Source organism: Malaclemys terrapin, chromosome 3, assembly GCF_027887155.1.
Source record: "Malaclemys terrapin pileata isolate rMalTer1 chromosome 3, rMalTer1.hap1, whole genome shotgun sequence".
Lineage (NCBI taxonomy): Eukaryota > Metazoa > Chordata > Testudines > Emydidae > Malaclemys > Malaclemys terrapin.
In genome coordinates this window covers 208599987-208621292 of record NC_071507.1, presented here as the reverse complement: position 1 = coordinate 208621292, position 21306 = coordinate 208599987, and the positions used below count along the sequence as shown (strand labels likewise).

Sequence of the window (21306 nt, the reverse complement as noted above, 5' to 3'; positions counted from 1 at the left end):
TAGGGCTCAGGGCCTAATCTTTTGCGGGTTTGTGGGGTCTTTTACCAGTGAAAGAGCCTTGCACAGTAATATCCTACTTAACCTCTATTTATTAACAATCTCCAAAACAGAATGCACACACTAAGCCTACAATGCTCACCACGCCCAATAAGGCAGATGAACGTTTCTTGATGGCCAGTTAGGATCAGACCACCTGGGGGCTCCAGCTTCTGCACGGTGTGATTGGCAGGGTCTGACAGCTCTGATTTTGGGGTATGTCCTACAGTTGGTTCCAAAGAACTTCCTTTTGGACCTCAGTTTATATAATGAAACTTGAGTCTTGCTTAGCTGTACTTTAACCAATCATTTTACTAAAATATGTAAAATTTTTATTAAAGTTAATGTTTAAAATTAAATATACACAAGTTAAGAGGGACTGTACATCTGGGGTCCAGCTTGAGTTATGAGGGATTACTGGTATCCGTTACAAGGATCACGAGAGACATACATATCACATAACCACCATAGACCCAGATTGGGGTGCACGGCTTTTTAAAGCATCAGTGGATAAATGGGCTCGGGTACGCCACCCATAGAATGTATAAAGAGTCCAAGTCAGGATCAATGTCGCGAATAAGTACATGGGTGCGGTGCGTCCCTTGGTTCATCAGGAGAGGAAGTGGATTATTTCCCTGGTCGGTGGTCTTGTTTACTCAACGTGGTATTGATGGTGTCCCGTGATGTGTTCCATATAGATGTCTCTGGACCACCTGATGGTGTCCTAACATTGTAAAACAATTCTTTAACCAATTATGCCCCACCACCATAGTTGATTTACACCTTACAAAATTAATTATGCAACAGACAAACAATCAAAGAACTAGACAGAGACCATGCAGATAAAAAATAGAGAAATGGGGATCATAAAGACAAAACAATAAAGAAGTAGGGATTTCACAACCACACTGTTGACAATTGATTTCTTGCCACAGAGAATGCTATTAAACAAAGTTTTCTTTAACCATCTTAAGATCTGTTTCTTTATCTGGTGATGGTGGGCACTATTCGGACAGGATCGCCTTCTGAACAGCCCGGTAGTACATTGTTTTAATGTTATTTAGATGGAATGTGAGGATATGACTTTCTGCTTCTTGGCTCATGGCTCCTGCTCTCTTAATATGGCTACAGGAAAAGGCCTCATCGTTACAGAGTGGGGTTGGGCTCTTGATCATAACCTGCTTAGAAGTATCTAGAATGTGGGCTTTCACACTGTCTCTGTGGGAAACGCCTTTGTCCAAACCATTTCCAGCACTGAACTGAGCCTCTGACACATGGACTGGGGCCTTCCTGGAAGGGGTGAAACATGGTTCTGAAAAGAGGCTCATCTGCAAGGAGCAGGAAAGACCCTGCCCTGTGCTGAGGAAATCCATGCCAATGTGATGTTCACAATATTATTAGGAGCCCAGGTTTCCCCCAGGTTGACTCACCAATAAGAACAACCATACTGGGTCAGTGATCCATTTAGCGCTGTACCTGAACTTCTTACTGTAGCCAGTGCCAGATGCTTCAGAGGGTGTGAAGAGAAGAGTGCAACTACAGTATTGAATGGTCCATTCCCATTACCCTACAAGGGTAAGGCCCTGGCCTCCTGTTTCTTGTCATTTCTGTAGTTCCCCTCCCTGTAACTAACCTAGCTGGTGCTGTTTAAAATCCATGGACAATGGTTGCTAACAGCAGGTTCAGGGCCTCAGTTCATCCTGTTAAGCTTCCCATTTGTTTCTAATACTGGCTACTGGACAGCATCGAGATCAGTGAAACATTCAGCACGTTAAAAGTTGCTTCCATATATCAAATGTGATGGTACTTTAAAGATGACAGACCTATTTATTGGTCAAAGATAGAGAACTTCCGTTGATCAAAGATTACTTAGATCATGTGGGAGCCAAGCTGAAGCTGGAGTGGCACAAATGGAGATTCAAATGTATTCATACCTTATTTTCCAAGCCATATGTCATGTGTAATTATGTAACCCATTCCGCTGAGCCTCCTGCCATGAGAGGGCAAAGCCCTGTGGTTACTTCTTTCTCAAAGAGGCTAGCTGGATGTGCTAGGAGAAACCGGGGGCTGGTCATTGGGAACCTTCCTGCTTCTAAACAAGCATTCTGTGTCTACAGGAAAGATGGCTGCATCTCAAAAGGCAGCAGGATGTAGGCTTCAACAAAGACTAGTGCTCTTATGTCCCATCTCTCCCCCATGCAGCACCCGAGGTTTGGATGCCCCTTCCCGTCTTCTCCTCCGAGTCCCTCCAAAACCCACCTCTCTTGCAGGTACCTGAGTTCTCACCTTCGAGAAGGGCTAACAAAATATTTCCTCGAGCCATGGTGCTGCCTAGCCTTCAGGGTGCAGGCATATCCCATCCGACTCCTGCTCCGACTGCTTAGCTCTTGCTAGTAAGACCATGCCCCAGCAGACTTGTGACTTCTGGATAACAACAACAAGGACTCTGGTTTTGATTTAACCTAGCTGTGACTGTTTAAAGAATGCAGTGAGCAAGTGCAGTAGAGAACACTATTGTGTGCATGGTGCACCTGTGGCCACTGAGTTAAGGGCCAGTCCTTGGGAATAGGCAATGGAATGGATCACTTGATGATTACGTGTTCTGTTCATTCCCTCTGAAGCACCTGGCATTGGCCACTGTGGGAAGACAGAATACTGGGCTAGATGGACCTTTGGTTTGACCCAGTCTGGCCGTTCATATGTTCCTACAAGACGCAGTGCACCCACCACTCCCAGCAAAGTCAATGGGAGCTGGGAGCTCTCAGCAGAGCATTTCACAGGATCAGGCTCTGTGTAGGCACCAGTTGGTCAAGGAGCTTACAAGTTCTGCTGGTAGAGCAAATGCCTCCAGAACAAGGAGCTTAGAGCATCATGGGATTGAATTTTTTCCCATTTAAAAACAAAAAGCTGAGAAATTAAATGCACCCTCTGGTGCAGGTAGCAGCACTGAGAGGGGGTGCTGCAGAAGGAGACGTGCCCACAGTGCCATTAACTCTGCTGCAGGGCACCTGCTGCAAATAGTAACAAATTGCTGGAGAGAATCAAGCTGGGAACAGTGCATCAGGTACCAGCGTGGTAGCTGTTTGTGCATGTAATCACTCACACTAACCACACTCCCTGTGCCTCTGCAGAGCTCCCGGAAAACTGGGCCGACATGCAGGAGCCCCTGCTGGAGGGGATTGGCTTCACACTCAAGTACCTGGGCATGACGCTGGTGGAGAAACCCAAAGGAGAAGACATGGCAGCCAATGCCATCCGTCGGATCATCGCTATGGTAAGATGCTCCCCAGTGCTGAACTTCAGTGTCTCTGCCTGTCTGGTGAGGGGGGTTGAAGAAAGTCAGTATTTAGGGACTCGGCCCCACAGAATTAGGGGGAACTGGGCTAAGTGATTGTTTCCCAGGCCCTATGCTCCTCTCAGCTTCTCACCTTCTGTTTCCAACATGCTCATGGTCCCACAGCCCATGTGTCCTGCCCTCTGAGTCAAGCCTCCGCAGCCTCAGATGGCAGCTGGCCCCTGTCCAGGCAGAGGAGGGGGCCCAGCAGGGGCCTTGCTCTCTGGGGAGGGAGACTCAGTTTCACTTGGATGCAGGGGACAGAGAGGGTCCCCCTCTCTGCCTGCCTCTAGCCCCTTCTCTGGGGCTCTCAAAGCACTTTCCAAATGGGAAGCTTGATCAGTGACTTAAACCCTGTTACATAGATGGGGAGCTTGGAGTACAGAGAGGGGAAGGGATCTGCCCAGGGTCATGCAGTATGGCAGAGGTATGAACAGAACCCAGGAGTCCTGGCTCCAAGATCAGTGCCAGAACCCCAGGCCCAGCTTTTCCCACTTCCTATGGTACTGACGTTTGCTAGCTGAAATCCCAGTGCCTGGGATGTTGCAGAGGGTCTGGACTGCTGATTCCAATGGAGAATCACTCACTGGGTTTTGGTCAGTGACTAAAGTTCCCCCTCGCATTTCCTCTCTCCCTGCCTCCAGGCTCGCGTGGGAGCCAAGAAATTCCAGAAGGTGATTCTGACTGTCTCTCCGAGGGGCATCTCATTGCAGGACGCTGAGACCAAGGAGATGATAGAGTGTGTCTCCATTTACAGGTATGTGGGGGGCAGTAGAACAGAAAAGTGAAAGGTACTAGGCTACTAGGAATAGGGGGTGGGAGGAGAGGTGGGAGGATTTTGTCAACCAGGAGGTGGTCCCCTGTGCTCTTTGTCAGTGGGAGTGTCTTCCCTTCACCTTCCTAGTCAGCAAGCGGCCCTCCAGCCCTGTCCCATTGGTGACCCTAGTGCCCTGTCCCGGTCTCAAGCTCAGCTGACTTTGCACTAGGCTGTGGTGTGGAACTTGATGCACCTGTGCACACCCTGGCAGGCTGCAGTGGGGCAGGTGCAGGTGGGTGGCCCCACATGCTGTGTATTGGTAGGAGAGAGATGCCAGGCCACATGTGCTGTGGTGGGGATAGAGGTTGGGGGGAATGCGGCCCTGCACATCGTGGGGAGGGGCAGGGTGTGGAAGGTTCTAGGCTTCAGCGGCGTGAACCCTGCATTTGTCTATCGAGTGAAGGTTCACTTACCATGCTGCTTCCTTTGCCCCCATACACACACTTCCTCTTCAGGGTCACCTGCTGCCCAGCACCCTGAACCACTGGCCTCACACGTGCCCAAACCCCACACACGTACTGAGGAGACGGCATGCAGCACAGGTTCAGTGGGATGGTAGCATGGGGCTTAGTGCAGAGACAGCTGGGCCCTGTCTGTCTGATAGTGCTGCCCACCACTGTAGAATCTGAGCATGTTCCACATTAAATCAGTAACAATAACATAGTCCCTGGTGGTCTCCTTGGAGTGTCTGGTGCATCTCTGTTTTCACTGTCAAAACTCTGCTTAGGAGGGGGTAGTTGGATTTGGGGTTTTTGTTGAGATTTTCTCTTTTTGGTTTGATTAGGGTTGGAGGGGCAGAAGGGTGGGATGTAAGTATGTTGGGGGAGCCAGGGGCATCTGTGTTGGGGTGCATGGGGAGTGGAGAAAGGTCTGTGTTGGGAAGCAGGGGTGGCGCGGGTTGTGGGTTGGCAGGGTGTTTGTCGGGCTGGGTGGGGCAGAAGAGGGTTATCTGTGTTGGGGGTGTTGTGGAAGAGGGAGTCTCTGTATATCATGGGTTGGATGGGTGTCTGTGTCAGGAGTGTCTGTCTGTCCGGGGGGGGGCAGAAGGAGGGAGTCTGTGTGTGTCATTCTTAGGATGGAAAGGCCTCCTCCAAGAGAGAGGTTTTGCAGTGTTTCCTAGGCTGAGTCTGGATGCCCCTACTCTCCCCTGGAAGTTTGTTACATAGCTGGTTCCTCTTCTCTGTGCATTGTCTCCAGAGCCCACGTGTTTTGTCCTGGGCTCTGTGATCTGCGCCATCCCACAGCAGCAACACTGGCACGGGGGTCAGCAATTAAATTCAGTCTTTGTAGCTGGGGCTTAATCTAGTAATTGCTCTGAAGATTGGGATGAAGGCCTTCTACTGGCATCGGAAGCTGACTGGGAGCCTTCCAATAGGAGGAGTGAAGGCAAATAACCTGACTAGTTTTGACAGAGCTTGATAAATGTATGAACTGGAGTTGTCTGATAGCAGGGGACTTGGTGATCCTAGAGGTCCCTTGCAGTCCTATGTCACTTGTTCCTATGGAAGACAGTGCTGGGCCATGAGCACAGGCCATGTCTGTCTACACAACCTGCAGCAGCGAGCACCCAGCCTGGGTTGACACACCTGTGTTAGTGGGGCTCGCGCTAACGCTCTAAGAATAGCTAGAATTGCAGCACTTGGAAGTTGCAGCTCAGGCTGGAACTCGGGCTCTGAAGCCCACCCTCCTCCTTAGGCTTCAGAGCCCGAGCCGCAGCTTCAAAGTGCTGTCTAGGGGGCTGTGTAGACATACCCACAGTGGCCTGGGCCATGGAGAAGGCAGCCAGCCATGTACCACCTGGAGCCTGTCCATCATCTTCACATTCAGCTTCAGACAAAGTGAATTGCAATTATCCAGCCTGGAGATGAGGAAGGCGTGGATGACTGTGGCCAGGTCCTCTTCTGGCCGAAGGAGAGGTTCCCTAGCAAGCTGGAGGTGAAAGGAGGCTACCTGGTCGTCAGCTCAGTGAGGATCCAGCAGGAGCCTGAAGCTAGACACAGCTCAGAATAGGGGCTTTGAAGACAATGTTTTGGACAACTCTCCAAAGTGTTCCCCATTCCACCCACCATCACTTCAGCCTTGCCTGGGTTCAGCTCGAGCCAGCTGCTCTTCCTCTGTCTTTAGCTAATATCCTGGACTCGGCACAAGCTGGATTCAGGCCAGGATACAGGATGGAAACGGGTTCAGTGTCACTGATGGATGATCTGCTGTTGATGGATGGAGGACTGATCCTGAGCGAGACAAAGGTGATGCTGGTGTCAGAGGAAAGTACTGTAAGGAGTTCACAGCCCCGGTGCAGTCTCCCCTGATGGCAGGTTCATACCCACAATTGGTCAGTTCAGTTCAATTTGTAGTCTGGGAGACTCCTGGATTCTTCACTGCAGCTGTGAGTAACGCTGTCTACCACCTCCAGGGCTAGGAGACCCTGCCCCATCCTGGTAGATGATGACCTGCCTCAGTTATACAGGCTTCATCTCCCGCCATCTGCATCACCGAATGCAATACACCTGGAGCAGGAGCCTGTGGCTCTGAGGGGACTCCAGCTAGCTCAGCCTGCTGCAGCACCTCTCCCCAGCAACGTGGGCTCCTGCGATCACAGCACACCTGGGCACCACTCCCGACACTGGCTGCCCACAGAATATGCAGTCAAGTTCAAGGTCTTGGTCCTTCTCTCCAAGGCGCTCCAGGGCCTGGGCTTAAATTCATGGTTTGGAGGGGGGTGGTGCAGGAGGAGGCAGGCAGGGGACAGTTTATAATCCTCCAGGATCTCAGGCAGCCTTTATGCCCCTTGCTGGTAGGTCAGGCTATCTGGTCACTCAGGGCAGGAAACATGGTGGGGACTGTACTTTGGTGCTGGCCCCAACAAGTGCCTTGACCCCATTGCTCATACCCAGGGAGCCTGTTGGTGGTGGTTGTGCTGGGCTGCCGTGGCCAGCATGGGGCTGGTATATCCCCTCCTTGCTTGCCATGGGCGTTGCATGCTGTTGCCCCTCCTGACTCATCTGGCATGGGCATCCCCTGTGTAAGACTCCCAGCAGCATATCCGCTTCCCACACTAAATACTTAGCCAGCTCAGTGCTGCCCAGGCACCCCAAGCCCCCTGTCCCAGGCTGAACTCTGGCCTCTGGCTGCTACCAAAGCTGCCCAGTCACTTGTAGCTAGCACCACCCTCTGAGTGGCTGTCCCTTCTTGCAGGATTTCCTACTGCACCACGGACAAGCTGCAGAACAAGGTGTTTGCCTACGTGGCGCAGAGCCCGCAGAATGGGGCGCTGGAGTGCCATGCCTTCCTCTCATCCAAGAAGAAGATCGTAAGCACCTGCCTTTAGCAAGAAGAGGTCCAGAATGGGTCCTGCAATTCCCTCTGCTCAGGAGAGGGAAGGTCCCTCCTTCCCCAGCACCTCCAGGATCTAACCATCTGTCCATGCCATGTTTCAGAGGGTGCCATCCCTACTCTGCTGCCCGATGCCCCTCTCCCAGCAAGAACAGCGTTCCTCCCATCACCTGTCACAGATCCACAGGGTCTGTGCTATGCCCCCACTTTTAAAGTGTCTCTTGGAGGAACCCCTTCAGTGTAGCACATCCCCAAGGGGTCCCACTTGTCCTTCAGGGTTGGCCCTGCATCCTCACCACCTCCGAGACTGAGCCTCTGGGCTCCAGCACTCCTGCTTCATGCAGTGAGCTGTGTCCAGCAAGTCCAGCGGAGATAGACTCCTATCAGAGATTTGTCCATGCCTCAGGGACTGATGCACCCGGGCCAGGCTTTGCAATGACACCAGGCAGTGTTTTCCAAACAGAACAGGTTTATTAGTCACCTGGACACAGCACCAGGAAGTCCTTAAGTTGACACAGAGAAACAAAGGTTAAGCCATAGTCCAGTTGGCCAAGCCCGTGCAATCAGCCAGCCAAGCTGCTATGGCCTCCATTTCAGGCTCTGTCTCTCTCTCCTTTCTCAGTCGCAGGTGAGAGGTCGGGTCTATGCGGGGGGCAGCACTTAACCCTGACATCTTTCCCTTTGTTCTTGAGCTGGGGTGTTGTTTTGGCTTCCCTGCCGAGAGCTGGGGGTGAGAAATCTCCTTCCTCTGGGGCTTTGCTGGGTGGGAATGTTCTGGGCAGTGGGGTGTCCCATTGTGGGTTTTTTTGGATTCTCTATTGATATAGGGAGTTTCAGCAGGTTCCAGCCAGTTTCTTAATGACCCAGTCATTGCACCTTGGACAGGGAGGTGATTGTCACTTTCCTGGGTGCAATACAGACCAGTGAGGGGTTGTCACCATCTGCCCCACAACACTGGGTTCCTCGCAATGCTTTACTATTGTAGCTTCCAACCAGAGCCGCTCACAAACAGCCTACCGGCATGCAGGTCACACCCTGGGTGTCTGTGTATAGCTGCAGCCCTGGTCCAGCATTTCTGACCCCAGCAGCCTGTCAGCAACACCGCAGTCACACGCTGGCTTCCACCAGCTGTGGTTACTCCCAGTGCCAGATTTTCCCAAAAATGTGTGTTCTGCACTGTCCAGCCCTCTCCTGGCAGTTCAGATATTAAAGGTCCATTGCCCCGTAAAGGGACAGTATTCAATGATTTGCTGCTGCAACCGGAGTTACCAAACAGTTCAGTTTAAACACAGCACTGGATTAGTTTAGATTAAAAATGAAACAAGGTTGTTTAACTGCAAAGAGAGAGGTTTTAAGTGAGTACAAGTATGAAGGATTAAAGTCAGAAATGGTTACAAGAAAAATAAAGATAAAATACTTTCTAGTAGCTAAAACTTTACAAGCTAGACGTGGTTCAAGGTAAAATCCTTACCACATGTTCCCAGCAACAGGGCTGACCAAATTGTCAGCTCAGGATCTCCTCTCAAAGTCAAAGGGCTGCTTCCTGTGTCATCTTAGGTGAGAGAGAGAGAGAACCTGGGGTGTTTGTGCCCCTCACTTTTATAGTCCAGTTACTCTTTGAGATGGATTTTCCCGAGGGTTACCCCTAGATAAAGCTCATTCCAGCTGTGAGGACGGAGACATGGTCTTGAGGTGAAAGAGGTTCCATGTTGTTGTTTGCTAAAATGCAGATTGATCTGTTCCTGCCCCCCTTTGTTGCCAAAGACTGGCCACTTGACCAGTGATTGCCAATCACTTTGACGACTGCTGGCTAGAGGCATCAGCTTGTCCTGTGTCTTTGAGAAACCGGTTTACCCCCTGCCCAGACTGGTCTGGTAAACACATTGTAGCTATAATTTCAGCTTATGTTCATAACTCTTAATACAGATTCCGTACATACGTTCCCCAAGAATATTGATGATCAATGTGTTACTAGTTTTTAAATGATACCTAACAAGACACATTTTTCACAAAGATTATTATAGTAATGTGTAGGATATGAATACAGGTCCAGTCAAGTGACACACGCCTCATGTCTCCTACTCTGCCAACAGAATAGTGTTAACCCTTTGTCACGCACTGGGTAGGAAAGCAAAGTACAGGGGGAAATTGAGGCACACACAGGCTCCATAAAAATATTATAGAAAATTCCCACTTCATCACAGCCCTTCCTCTTCCCCACCTAAAGTGTCTGTTGCTCCCAGCTGACTTGCACCTTCTACTGGCTAGGCCTTCAACCGTCAGCCCCTGCGGCTCATGTAGTTATGAGCCCTCCAGCCCCTGGTGCTTCTCAGCTGGAGAGAGATCAGGCGAGAGAGACAAGTTCCTGGGAGGAGGGAGTTGGGGTGTGGGACTAGTTTCCTCCATAGGCCCATCGACTACAGCACCCTCTGTTGCTGCCCCCCACCACTGGAAACTGGCCAGTCCCCTGTGAATTTATGAAAGCAATGAATGCAATCTTACCCTAATCCCCATCCCCACAGCCTAGTGATCCCAGGACCCTGTTCTGTTCCTGACTCTTCACTATGCTTGTGCCTTTCCCAGTGCCCCTGCAGACCTGGTCACTGCTCCCTGGGAACAGGCACTCTCTGTGCTCTGACACACCCCCTCCCTGGAGGACTCTACCGTACTTTCTTTCTCCCCCCTTTAAGCTCTGGGAGTGCTGGACGTTGTGGATGGTAGGGGTGCTGAAGGAAAAGATGATGGGCTTGTGGCCAAGGGGTATGGGGGAGGTGAGGGCAGGGATGCTGGGGCTTTGTGGGCAAGAGACACTGGTAGGTTGAGGGGTGCTGGCCCTGGGGTACATGGGGGCACTTGTAGAGATTCTGGCGGGAGGGGGTGCTGGTGCAGGAGTGGGTGCAGGCAGGCTGCCTCGTTATTGACCCCCTTGTGTCTCTTGCATACAGGCCCAAGCCGTGACTCTGACTGTGGCTCAGGCCTTCCAGGTGGCGCTAGATCACTGGGAATCAGCACAGGCAGGTAGGAGAGAACTGTCCCCTGACACCTCTCTCTGACCAGCCCAGGATTCCCCTTAGGCCTGAGCAGGGCTGCTCCCTGCACTTGCTGGGGAAATGCACCACAGCATGAAGAACAGCCTTCTCTGAGCCAGCACTCCTGGGCCCCTCTCGACCCCCACCGAAGTCCCTGGATCTCCGGCAGTGGCAGTTCCCAGCTTGGCTTTAATCATTTAACACTTCCCCCACCTGCTGACTTTAGATGCAGCTCAAAGCCCTGGAGACCCCTGGGAGCCCACATGAAACCTGCCCCTGGGCTGGAGATTCCCAGCCTCCTCCTCCCCCGAGCAGGTTCTAAGGTATCTGCCTCACCTGCCCCCGTGACTCCCAGGCTCTGTCTCTGCGTCTTTCACACTGTTTCAGGCTCTGTGCAGGAACAGTCCCACCCTGAGCGTACCCTGGAGAGCAACAGGCCAGGCAGCACAAGGGAGCCAGCTCCGGTCCCCACGGGGAGCACCCCATTCAAACACCACTTTGAGGTACAGTATATCCAGATCATTGCCCCTGCAAGGTGCAGACTGAGTCCTCCTGGGGCAGCGAAGAGTTTGGCTTGTCCATCCCCACCACAGTAAAGAGCAATGCAGCTGGGCCTGGCTCTCCCAGGTATCTCGGAGGCTGGGATTCTGGACATTGGGCATCAGGGAATGTCAGATGCTGGGAAAAGCAATTCCTCCCCTGCTGTCTCCCCCTGGCTGAGACCCCCCACCTCCTGGCTTGTGCTGCTGAGTCCTGAGCCCTCTCACACGCTGGACAGAGCCGAGCAGCGTGGCAGGCTCTGGTGAAGGAGGAGGGTGAGCTCTGTGCTCTGAGTCCCTTTAACTGACTTTCAGGGGTGGGGCAGGGCAGGGGTTTGTTGAGCCGAGCTTGCTGTGAAAGCTGTCATGTGAGGCCCTAGCAGGTCCAGGATTGCAGTCCAGCTGGAAGGGCATATTGAATGGGGTCCCGCAGGGATCAGTTCTGGGTCCGGTTTTGGTCAATATCTTCATCAGTGATTTAGAGAATGGCATAGAGAGTACACTTAAAAAGTTTGCGGACGATACCAAGCTGGGAGGGGTTGCAAGTGCTTTGGAGGGCAGGATTAAAATTCAAAATGATCTGAACAAACTGGAGAAATGGTCTGAAGTAAATAGGATGAAACTCAATAAGGACAAATGCAAAGTACTCCACTTAGGACGGAGGGAAATGACTGCCCAGGAAGGAGTACTGCGGAAAGGGATCTGGGGGTCATAGTGGATCACAAGCTAAATATGAGTGAAGAGTGGAACACTGTTGCAAAAAAAGCAAACCTCATTCTGGGATGTATTAGCAGGAGTATTGGAAGCAAGATAGGAGAAGTAATTCTTCTGCTCTACTCTGCGCTGATTAGGCCTCAACGGGAGTATTGTGTCTAGTTCTGGGTGCCACATTTCAGGAAAGATGTGGACAAATTAGAGAAAGTCCAAAGAAGAACAACAAAAATGATTAAAGGTCTAGAAAACATGACCTATGAGGGAAGATTGAAAAAATTGGGTTTGTTTAGTCTAGAGAAGAGAAGACTGAGAGGGGACATAACAGTTTTCAAATACATGGAAGGTTGTTACAAGGAGGAGGGAGAAAAATTGTTCTTCTTAACCTCTGAGGATAGGACAAGAAGCAATGGTCTCAAATTACAGCAAGGGTGGTTTATGTTGGACATTAGGAAAAACTTCTTAACTTTCAGGGTGGTTAAGCCCTGGAATAAATTGCCTAGAGAAGTTGTGGAATCTCCATTGTTGGAAATTGTTAAGAGCAGGTTAGACAAACACCTGTCAGGGATAATACTTAGACCTTCCATGAGGCCAGGGGACTGGACTAGATGACCTCTCGAAGTCCCTTCTAGTCCTACGATTCTATAATCCTATGAGCACCAGGCACCGTTGTGCTCTCTGTGTGTAACGGGCTTCTCTGATGCATGTCTACTAACTCATGCTCTACTAACTAATGTCCAGTTCAGACTCCAAGTGCAAGTACTCTGTGGTCTCCTCTGGGCACCAAGAGAGCCAGGGCAGGAATTCTGTGTTCTCTCCCTTCCAAACACCATGGCCCTTCCTTTGTGCCCTAGCCCAAACAATTTCACCACGCACACTTGCAGGCTAAGCCGTGGTTCACAGTGCCAGGACCCTCATCGTGCTGATTCCCAGGAAAAGACCGTGCCCTTTTCAAGTGCAAAGCTTCATGGAATTATTGTCCTGTAGCTTGGGGCATTGGGGCCGTGTGTGGGAGGTGTGGCCGGGGCATCAGGCCTGCATGTAGGAGGTATGGCACGGTCATTGAGGCCATGTTGCTGAGTGGGAGCAGTACCCCAGACAGTCATCTATTGGGATTTAAGCTTTCCTCTTTCTTGGTTTGCCAGGAGGAGGAGGAGGAGGAGGAAGACGATGATCTCAATGAAACCTTTTCTGGGTAGGTGACCATAGGATAGCGGGACCCACCCAAGCCCAGAACTATCCTGAAGTCTGAGGGGGTGGGGCCATTTCCTGCTCTGATTTCTCCTCCCTGTGAAGATGTCAGGTCTGCGTCCTGCTCCAGCCTGTTCCAGGGGTGCTGTTAGCTTTACGGGCATAGTCAGATGTCGAAGCGGAACTGCATTGAAACAAACATTTGTGGGGAAGAGGGGTTGTCTCTGTGGCTTTGTCTTCCTTTGGAGAAGTTCCTGGGGAGCAGTGCTGAATGCTAACGCCCCAGAAATTCTACTCCTGGGGGAATTCTGCACCACTGTGCATGCACAGAATTTATGTCTCCCGCAGATTTCTTTGCTTCCCTGCAGAAAAATTACAGCAGTATGTTTCGGGGGCCCAGGACAGCTGGCAGAGAGGTAAATCACTGTGGGGCAGGAGGTTGGACTGGGGAAGACACGGCTGGTGGCTCCTACCCTGCGCCAGGCTCAGCTGCTAGTCTCGGCTGGTCTGGGGAGAACTAGATTTCCTCTTCCCTTGCACAGCATCCGGGGCTGGGTCAGACCCACCCCCAGATTTCTCCCCTGGCTGAAGGAAGCTCTGCAAACTCTCGGCCCCCCCCCCGCTCCATTTCCTGCACCCATCTCTCCTCAGCTGTACAGGGAGCTGCTCCCCCAGCCACCCAACCACTGTGCATCCAGACCTTCCCACCAAACTTCACAGCCCCGCACTCAGAACCCGTTTTCTCCCCCCCCCCATGAGCCCCATTCCCCCTACACCTGGACTACTTCGACGAGCCACCCACATCCAGATCCCCACCCAGCCAAGCCCCAACCAGCTGCATCTGGACCCTCCACTGATTTCCCCCACACCCCCCTGCCAAGCTCTATTCTGGTTGAGTTTAGAAGGGGGTTCGAGCAGATGATGGAGCAAAGACATGAGGAGGCTGAAGGGAAAAGCTCAGACTTGCAGATGGAAGCAGGACTAAAGAACTCTAAGGGGAGACTGCTGGGTGAGGAAAGTAGACAGTGGAAACATGTGACTAAGAGAACCAGGCAGAGGAAAAGACGAGCTAGTGAAGGAGAAATAGAGCTCAGGAACAGGTTTGCGGAGTTGGAAAATGAAGAAGGGGCACAACAGGTGGTCGCTGAAGGTGAGAGGGCAAGGAAGAAGAGAAGAGCAGCTAGTCCTATAAGAAGAGGGGACGAGTCAATGGAGATAACACCAAATATGAGCCCCAGGAGGATACGGGATGGGTTGCGGAGTCTTGCAAGGGAGAATAGGAATCGAGAGGACTTGCAGCCAGAGAGAACAGGGGATAGACCGGAGAATTGCACCATCACCAGGAAAAGGCAGGTCTACATGATTGGGGACTCCTTACTGAGAAGAATAGACAGGCCTGTAACCAGAGCTGATGCAGAGAACAGAAGGGCGTGCTGTCTGCCGGGTGCTAAGATACGGGATGTGGACCTGAGGCTGAAAAGGATCCTAACAGGAGCGGGAAAGAATCCACTGATTGTCCTGCATGTGGGAACAAATGATACGGCTAGATTCTTGCTGGAATGTATCAAGGGAGACTATGCCAGGCTGGGGAAGATGCTTAAGAAAATCGAGGCTCAGGTGATCTTCAGTGGGATTCTGCCTGCTCCTAGAGAAGGGCAACAAAGGTGTGACAAGATTATGGTCATCAACAGATGGCTCAGGCAGTGGTGCTAATAAGGAGGGCTTTGGGATGTATGGCCACTGGGAGGCATTCATGGACAGAGGAGTGTTCTCTTGGGATGGACTTCACCTGAGTAGGGACAGAAATAGACTTCTAGATGGAGGCTGGCACAACTGATTAAAAGAGCTTTAAACTAGGAATTTGGGGGAGATGGTTGGGAGATGTCCAGGTAATCTCCACGCCAGATTTTAACATTGAGAGGGAAGAAAACAAAGTAAAAGAGGATACAGCCATGGGTCGGAGAATGGACATACGGAGGAAGGGTAGTGCAGATACCAGTCTCATAGGTGATACTGGCAGTAGAATGTCTGGGCCTAATTGGGTAAAGAATGTGAGTGAAGCCAAACAGCAATGCGAGGAGCCTAGGTAACAAAATGGAGGAACTAGAGTTACTGATACAGGAAGTGAAACCAGATATTATAGGGATAACAGAAGCATGGTGGAATAGTAGTCATGACTGGAGTACAGGTATTGAAGGCTATGTGCTGTTTAGGAAAGACAGAAATAAAGGCAAAGGTAGTGGAGTAGCATTGTATATCAATGATGAGGTAGACAGTAAAGAAATAAGAAGTGATGGAATGGATAGGACAGAGTCTGTCTGGGCAAAAATCACATTGGGGAAGCAAGCTACTAGAGCCTCCCCTGGGATAGTGCTTGGGGTGTGCTATAGACCACGAGGATCTGATTTGGATATGGCTAGAGACCTTGTTAATGTTTTAATGAAGTAAATACTAATGGGAATTGTGTGATCATGGGAAACTTTAACTTCCCAGATATAGACTGGAGGACAATAGACTGCTAGTAATAATAATAGGGCTCAGATTTTCCTGGATGCGATAGCTGATGGATTCCTTCACCAAGTAGTTGCTGAACCAAGTAGTGAAGACCTCAAAGAAGAAATAGTTGTAGCGGACAGCCTTGGTTCAAGCAATCATGAGCTAATTCAGTTCAAACTAAATGGAAGGATAAACAAAAATAGATCTGGGACTAGAGTTTTTGATTTTAAAAGGGCTAACTTTAAAAAAAAATTAAGGAAATTTGCTAGGGAAGTGGATTGGACTGAAGAACTTGTGGATCTAAGAGCAGAGGAGGCCTGGAATTACTTCAAGTCAAAGTTGCAGACACTATCAGAAGCCTGCATCCCAAGAAAGGGGAAAAAATTCATAGGCAGGAGTTGTAGACCAAGCTGGATGAGCAAGCATCTCAGAGAGGTGATTAAGAAAAAGCAGAAGGCCTACAAGGAGTGGAAGATGGGAGGGATCAGCGAGGAAAGCTACCTTATTGAGGTCAGAACATGTAAGAATAAAGTGAGAAAGCCCAAAAGCCATGTAGAGTTGGACCTTGCAATGGGAATTAAAACCAATAGTAAAAGATTCTATAGCCCAATAAATAAGAAAACAAAGAAAGAAGAAGTGGGACCACTAAACACTGAGGCTGGAGTGGAGGTTAAGGATAATCTAGGCATGGCCCAATATCTAAACAAATACTTTGCTAATGAGGAGCTAATGAGGAGCTTAGGGATAATGACAGGATGACAAATGAGAATGAAGATATGGAGGTAGAAGCCGAACACATCCGAGGTAGAAGCCAAACTCGAACATCTTAATGGGACTAAATCAGGGGGCCCAGATAATCTTCATCCAAGAATATTAAAGGAACTGGCACATGAAATTGCAAGCCAATTAGCAAGAATTTTTATTGAATCTGTAAACTCAGGGGTTGTACCGTATGACTGGAGAATTGCTAACATAGTTCCTATTTTTAAGAAAGGGAAAAAAAGTGATCTGGGTAACTACAGGCCTGTCAGTTTGACATCTCTAGTATGCAAGGTCTTGGAAAAAACTTTGAAGGAGAAAGTAATTAAGGACATTGAGGTCAAGGGTAATTGGGACAAAATACAACATGGTTTTACAAAAGGTAGGTCATGCCTGGTGAGTCTTGCCCACATGCTCAGGGTTTAGCTGATCGCCATATTTGGGGTCGGGAAGGAATTTTCCTCCAGGGCAGATTGGCAGAGCCCCTGGGGGTTTTTCGCCTTCCTCTGCAGCATGGGGCACGGGTCACTTGCTGGAGGATTCTCTGCCCCTTGAAGTCTTTAAACCATGATTTGAGGACTTCAGCGGCTCAGACATAGGTTAGGGGTTTGTTGCAGGAGTGGGTGGGTGAGATTCTGTGGTCTGCGTTGTGCAGGAGGTCAGACTAGACGATCATATTGGTCCCTTCTGACCTTAAAGTCTATGACTCTATTCTCCCCACACCCAGACCCCACCCACTGAGCCCCAACCACCTTCCCCTGGACCCCCCTGCAGAGTTCCATTACCAATGCACCCAGAACTCCCTAACAAGCCCCTGTCCATCCAGATTCCCCCACCCCACCCCGCACCTGGACCCCACACTGAGCTGCCCGCACCCAGATTGCCCCACATAGAACCCTCTCAACCCACACCTGGATCCCCCATACTAAGCCCCTCCACACTTGAGTTCTGCCTTACTGAGCCTTCCTGCCCACACCTGGCACAGAGGGGCAGGGCCCTGGGGTGTTTCTGGGGCAGGCTGGGTCCTTGCACTGTAACAGGGTTGGGTGCAGCCTCACTGCTGAGTCCGTGTCCTGGGGGGAGCTGCACAGTGATCTCCCACCTCTGTGCAGCCAGTGGCTGGTGCTCCCCAAGGCCATGCTGGAGCCTCCACATTTTAAAATATTGTGCACAGAATTTTTGGCATGGAATTTTAATTTTTTTTGGCGCAGGATGCCCTCGGAGTAAGAGATGCACTCTTCGGGCAGGGCAGCAGAATTCTCTGCACTATGGGTACTGGGAAAGCTAAAGGAGAGTGAAAGCTGGTGCAGCCAGAGCAGGGCAGGAGCTTGTAAAGAACAGATCTCAACAGGCCACATTGTTCGATTGTTTAAATTAGTCACAGAATGTGCAGTCAGGGAGCCATTCTAGAAGGGGGGGGAGACCTGCAGTAGGGGCACCCCGAAGGTGGGGAAGAGGGCACTCCTTAGATACTATATCTCCAAAACTCTTGCCAGGATTGTCTTGTCCAGGAACGTGGCTCTGTCGGTGCCCTGAGCCCTGACTGGAGGATTATTAACGCAGCAGAGTTTGTGCATTTGGGGGCCCAGAGATTGCGGTGAGGTCTGGGTTCATATAGAGTCTTCATTAAAGCTCTGCGAGGGATGGGGGTGATATCACATTAATGACACTAGATGGGGAGGAGTCGTGAGACAGAAATAACCTGCCCAGACACCACAGTGACTGGTGCGCAAGGAGATCCTGCAGACCATGTCTGCCGGTGAGTCCTAGATCCCGAGGCCAGAAGGGACCGTTTGGGATCATTTGGTCTGACCTCCTGTATAACACAGGCCAGAGACCTGCCCCACAATAATTTCTTGATTTAGAAATTACCATTGATGGAGAATCCGTCACAAACCTTATAAGAGTGAGGCAGTGCGGTGCCTCATACGATCCCCCCTTTCTCTGGAGGAGAGTAACAAGCCTGGGACTTTTCAGTTTGGCAAAGAGATGACTAAGGGGGGATATGATAGGAGTCTATAAAATCATGGCTGGTGTGGAGAAATTGAACAAGGAAGTGTTATTTACTCCTTCACGTAACACAAGAACCAGGGGTCACCTAATGAAATTACTAGGCAGCAGGTTTAAAACAACGCACAGTCAACCCATGGAACTTGTTGGCAGGGGATGTTGTAAAGGCCAAAACTATAACGGGGTTCAAATAGAGGAGTTCATGGAGGATAGGTTCATCGATGGCTGTTAGCCAAGATGGTCAGGAGTGCAGCACCATGCTTTGGGTGTCCCTAGTCTTTGATGGCCAGAAACTGGGACTGAATGACAAGGGATGAATCACTCAGACTGCCTGTTCTGTTCACTCCCTCTGGGGCCCCGGCATTGGCCACTGTCGGCAGACAGGACACTGGGCTGGATGGACCTTTGGTCTGACCCAGTCTGGCCGAGCGTATGGACCCGGTCTGGCTGCTGCTGCTGTGCCAGCTCAGGTAGTGGGCTCTGATGGGGTCACAGCATGGGCAGATCAGCTGCAGTGAACAGCACGTCGCCTTTTCGTCTTATCTGCCTTGGCGAGTGCGTGGGGCTCCCTGCACGTGCCTGAGACTCCCCGGGGCACACAGACATGTGTATTTGTTGTGCCCAGGGCGCTGATGGCCAGATGCCACCGCAGTCCTGTTTCACAGAAGGGTGTAATGTGTGCTCTCTTCTTTGTTCCAAGCTGCACTGAGGAGGGCACTCAAGACACAGCAGGTAAAGGGCTTTCTGTCGTATTTCTTCCCCTCTCTGCTCCCACCCAAGAATTCCCTGTAGAGACATGCTCCAGGGTGCAATGTGGTGGGCCTTGCCAGCAGAGGGTACTCATGGGCCCAACCCAGAAGGCTCCTGCAAGTCCTGCCTGCTAGCTCCCATCCCCCCCCCGTCTCCTCCCTTGGCCCCATCCCCCCAGCCATCCTCTCACAGTTCTGGAGATCGTGTCCTTTTGTGTTTCAGACTTTGTGTCTCCGACACCAGGAGGCAGCTCGTCCATCATGCGCTTACCACAGAGCTGGGCCCCACCTGGAGTGCCCCCGACACAGCAGGATGAAATGGGATGGGGGCACTGGAGGCCAAGCACCCACCTGCCCCAAGGGACCTTCCTCTAAGGTTTCCACAGGCGAATGAGGCTTTGTCAGTCTTCCGGTGTTTATATATCACCATAATGGGTTAACCAGTCAGAATCCTCTCTGTGCCTGAGGCTCAGACCAGCTGGCACCTGGAACCTGGACCAAGCAGCATCCCTTCCCCTCATTGTGCCGGAGGCATTGCTCTCCTCTCTGCCCTGTGCCTTTGGACTAACTGGCAGCTTGCCCTGCTTTGCTCCTGGGACTTGGCCAGGCAGGTTTCCTTGACTCTTTTGTATGTTCATTTTTGCAGGTACTAGTGAAGCTGCCCTGCCAACAACCTCTGGGCTTCCCCCAATTAGGCTCAGCCCAGGCAGTGGTAGGGCTGGCTTCCCACACCCCCTGGCCTGCTCTGTGCCACCACCCAGCCCTGCAGGCACTTCCACCAGAGGGTGAAAGGGAGTGCGGCATCCATGGCCTGCCTACTCCTCAGCCTATCCATGGAGCGTGCCAGTAATGGTCAATTGGAATTGGTGGGATGGGGCCACCCAGCCCTGTGGGCCCGGAACAGCTCCTTGTGCTCCCCTTTGCACTGGCTGGGCTCAACCCCATGGCCAAGGGTGCTGCGTGTTCCCAGTACTGACTGGGCTGGCAACTCAGTTAAGGCCTTTCCCTCCTCTGCTGTCTGGTTCCGGGGCACAGCTGTGTCAGGGCTTTGGCCTCATCCATGTTGGGTAAATGCAGCATGCTAGAAAACGTGTTAGCCAGCAAACTGCTGAGCACCACTCGGCACCCAGCATGTACAGGGCAGTTGTGTTCCATGTTGTGTTCCTGAGCATGCCTGCCCCATGCACATAGGTGCTCACCACTGTTAGCTGGGTGTATGCTCCCAGGCATGCTGTGTGTGGTGGGGCTCACTGCTGTTCGTGTGCCTGAGAGTGCACACCTAGCTGAGTCCAGAGCATTGTTCAGTTTTCTCTGTCTCACACGTTTTCTTGCTTGCCCTGTTTGCTCTGTGTAGAAGAGACCCATAGCTCCGGTCTTTCCCATCGCTGTAGCTGAAGCATGGAAGTGTGAACTGAAGGACTGTGGATGATGTCCCCTGCAAGCCCTCTGTCCTTACTGCCTCTCTCCTTGGGATAAGGGTCAGCAGATTCCTGCTTCTTAAGGCCAGGAGGGAGTGCGCTGAGCATCTGATCTAACCTCCAGCCTAACCAGGCCAGAGGATGCTGCCCACAGAGTCAGGCAGTGGAGGAAGGGGGTTATTCTCTCCTATGTAGGTGTCGCACCCCTTTGCTGGTAGTCCCAGAGAACCCATTGCTTGTAGCCCAGAGAGGGCACAAAACCACGGGCTCTGCTTGTCTGTGGAATGGAGGTCCCCACAGATCTGACACCTGCAGCCCCACACCCTTTACTACAGCCTCTCACTGTCGTGGTGAAATCAGTGGTTTTTAAAGGAAAATGCTACCTTTGTAGAGTGCGATAAAATGAGTTTTTTAACATTGTAAGCTTGACTCTGTCCTTGTGGCCTCTGGCATAGATTTCCCAGGTCCCTCTGAGTTTGGGAGGGGAAGGGTTACTGAGGAAGCAGGCCAGTGGCTCTTCGCGCCCCTTGCTACCCGCTTGGTTTGGTTTTTAAACCTTCAGCCCTGCCCCTTGTCAGGAAGCTCCCTGCCCTGCTGCCTGAGTAATGGTGATACCTTTAGTAGATTATGATACGTCACCCTGGGGTGAAGACAATCAAGGAGAATAAGGCAGCAGAAAGTCCCTGCCCTCAGCCGTACCACTAGGCACCAGCTCTCTGAGGTGATGCTAAGGAGTGGCAGGTCCCCATACCTCTTGTGTGTGATCTGTCCACCCCAGCTCCATGACTGTGAAAGCAAAGGCCATAAGCCTTGGTCAAACTGCCTAGTCCCAGATAGCAAGGGGGCAAGTGATCCCTGCCAGCAGGGGCTTCTGGGGACAGTGG

General features: G+C 51.3%; 1 protein-coding gene across 5 annotated transcripts in view; it reads left to right on the top strand.

Annotated features, from left to right (window-relative positions):
- Positions 1-20845, top strand: part of LOC128833876 (low density lipoprotein receptor adapter protein 1-like) — a 29686-nt gene extending 8841 nt beyond the window's left edge. Inside the window, exons 2-10 of one of the 5 annotated variants that reach the window (XM_054022112.1) lie at positions 111-252; positions 3168-3310; positions 4015-4127; positions 7383-7497; positions 10466-10538; positions 10937-11053; positions 12943-12994; positions 18956-18987; positions 19228-20845. In XM_054022112.1, the coding sequence (XP_053878087.1) occupies positions 3191-3310; positions 4015-4127; positions 7383-7497; positions 10466-10538; positions 10937-11053; positions 12943-12994; positions 18956-18987; positions 19228-19379 (774 nt within the window). In that variant the 5' untranslated portion in view covers positions 111-252; positions 3168-3190 and the 3' untranslated portion in view covers positions 19380-20845. The remainder of the gene's footprint in view (positions 1-110; positions 253-3167; positions 3311-4014; positions 4128-7382; positions 7498-10465; positions 10539-10936; positions 11054-12942; positions 12995-18955; positions 18988-19227) is intronic. The other 4 variants (XM_054022107.1, XM_054022111.1, XM_054022110.1 and 1 more) reach the window with 4 other exon arrangements.
- Positions 20846-21306: the final 461 nt, after the last annotated feature.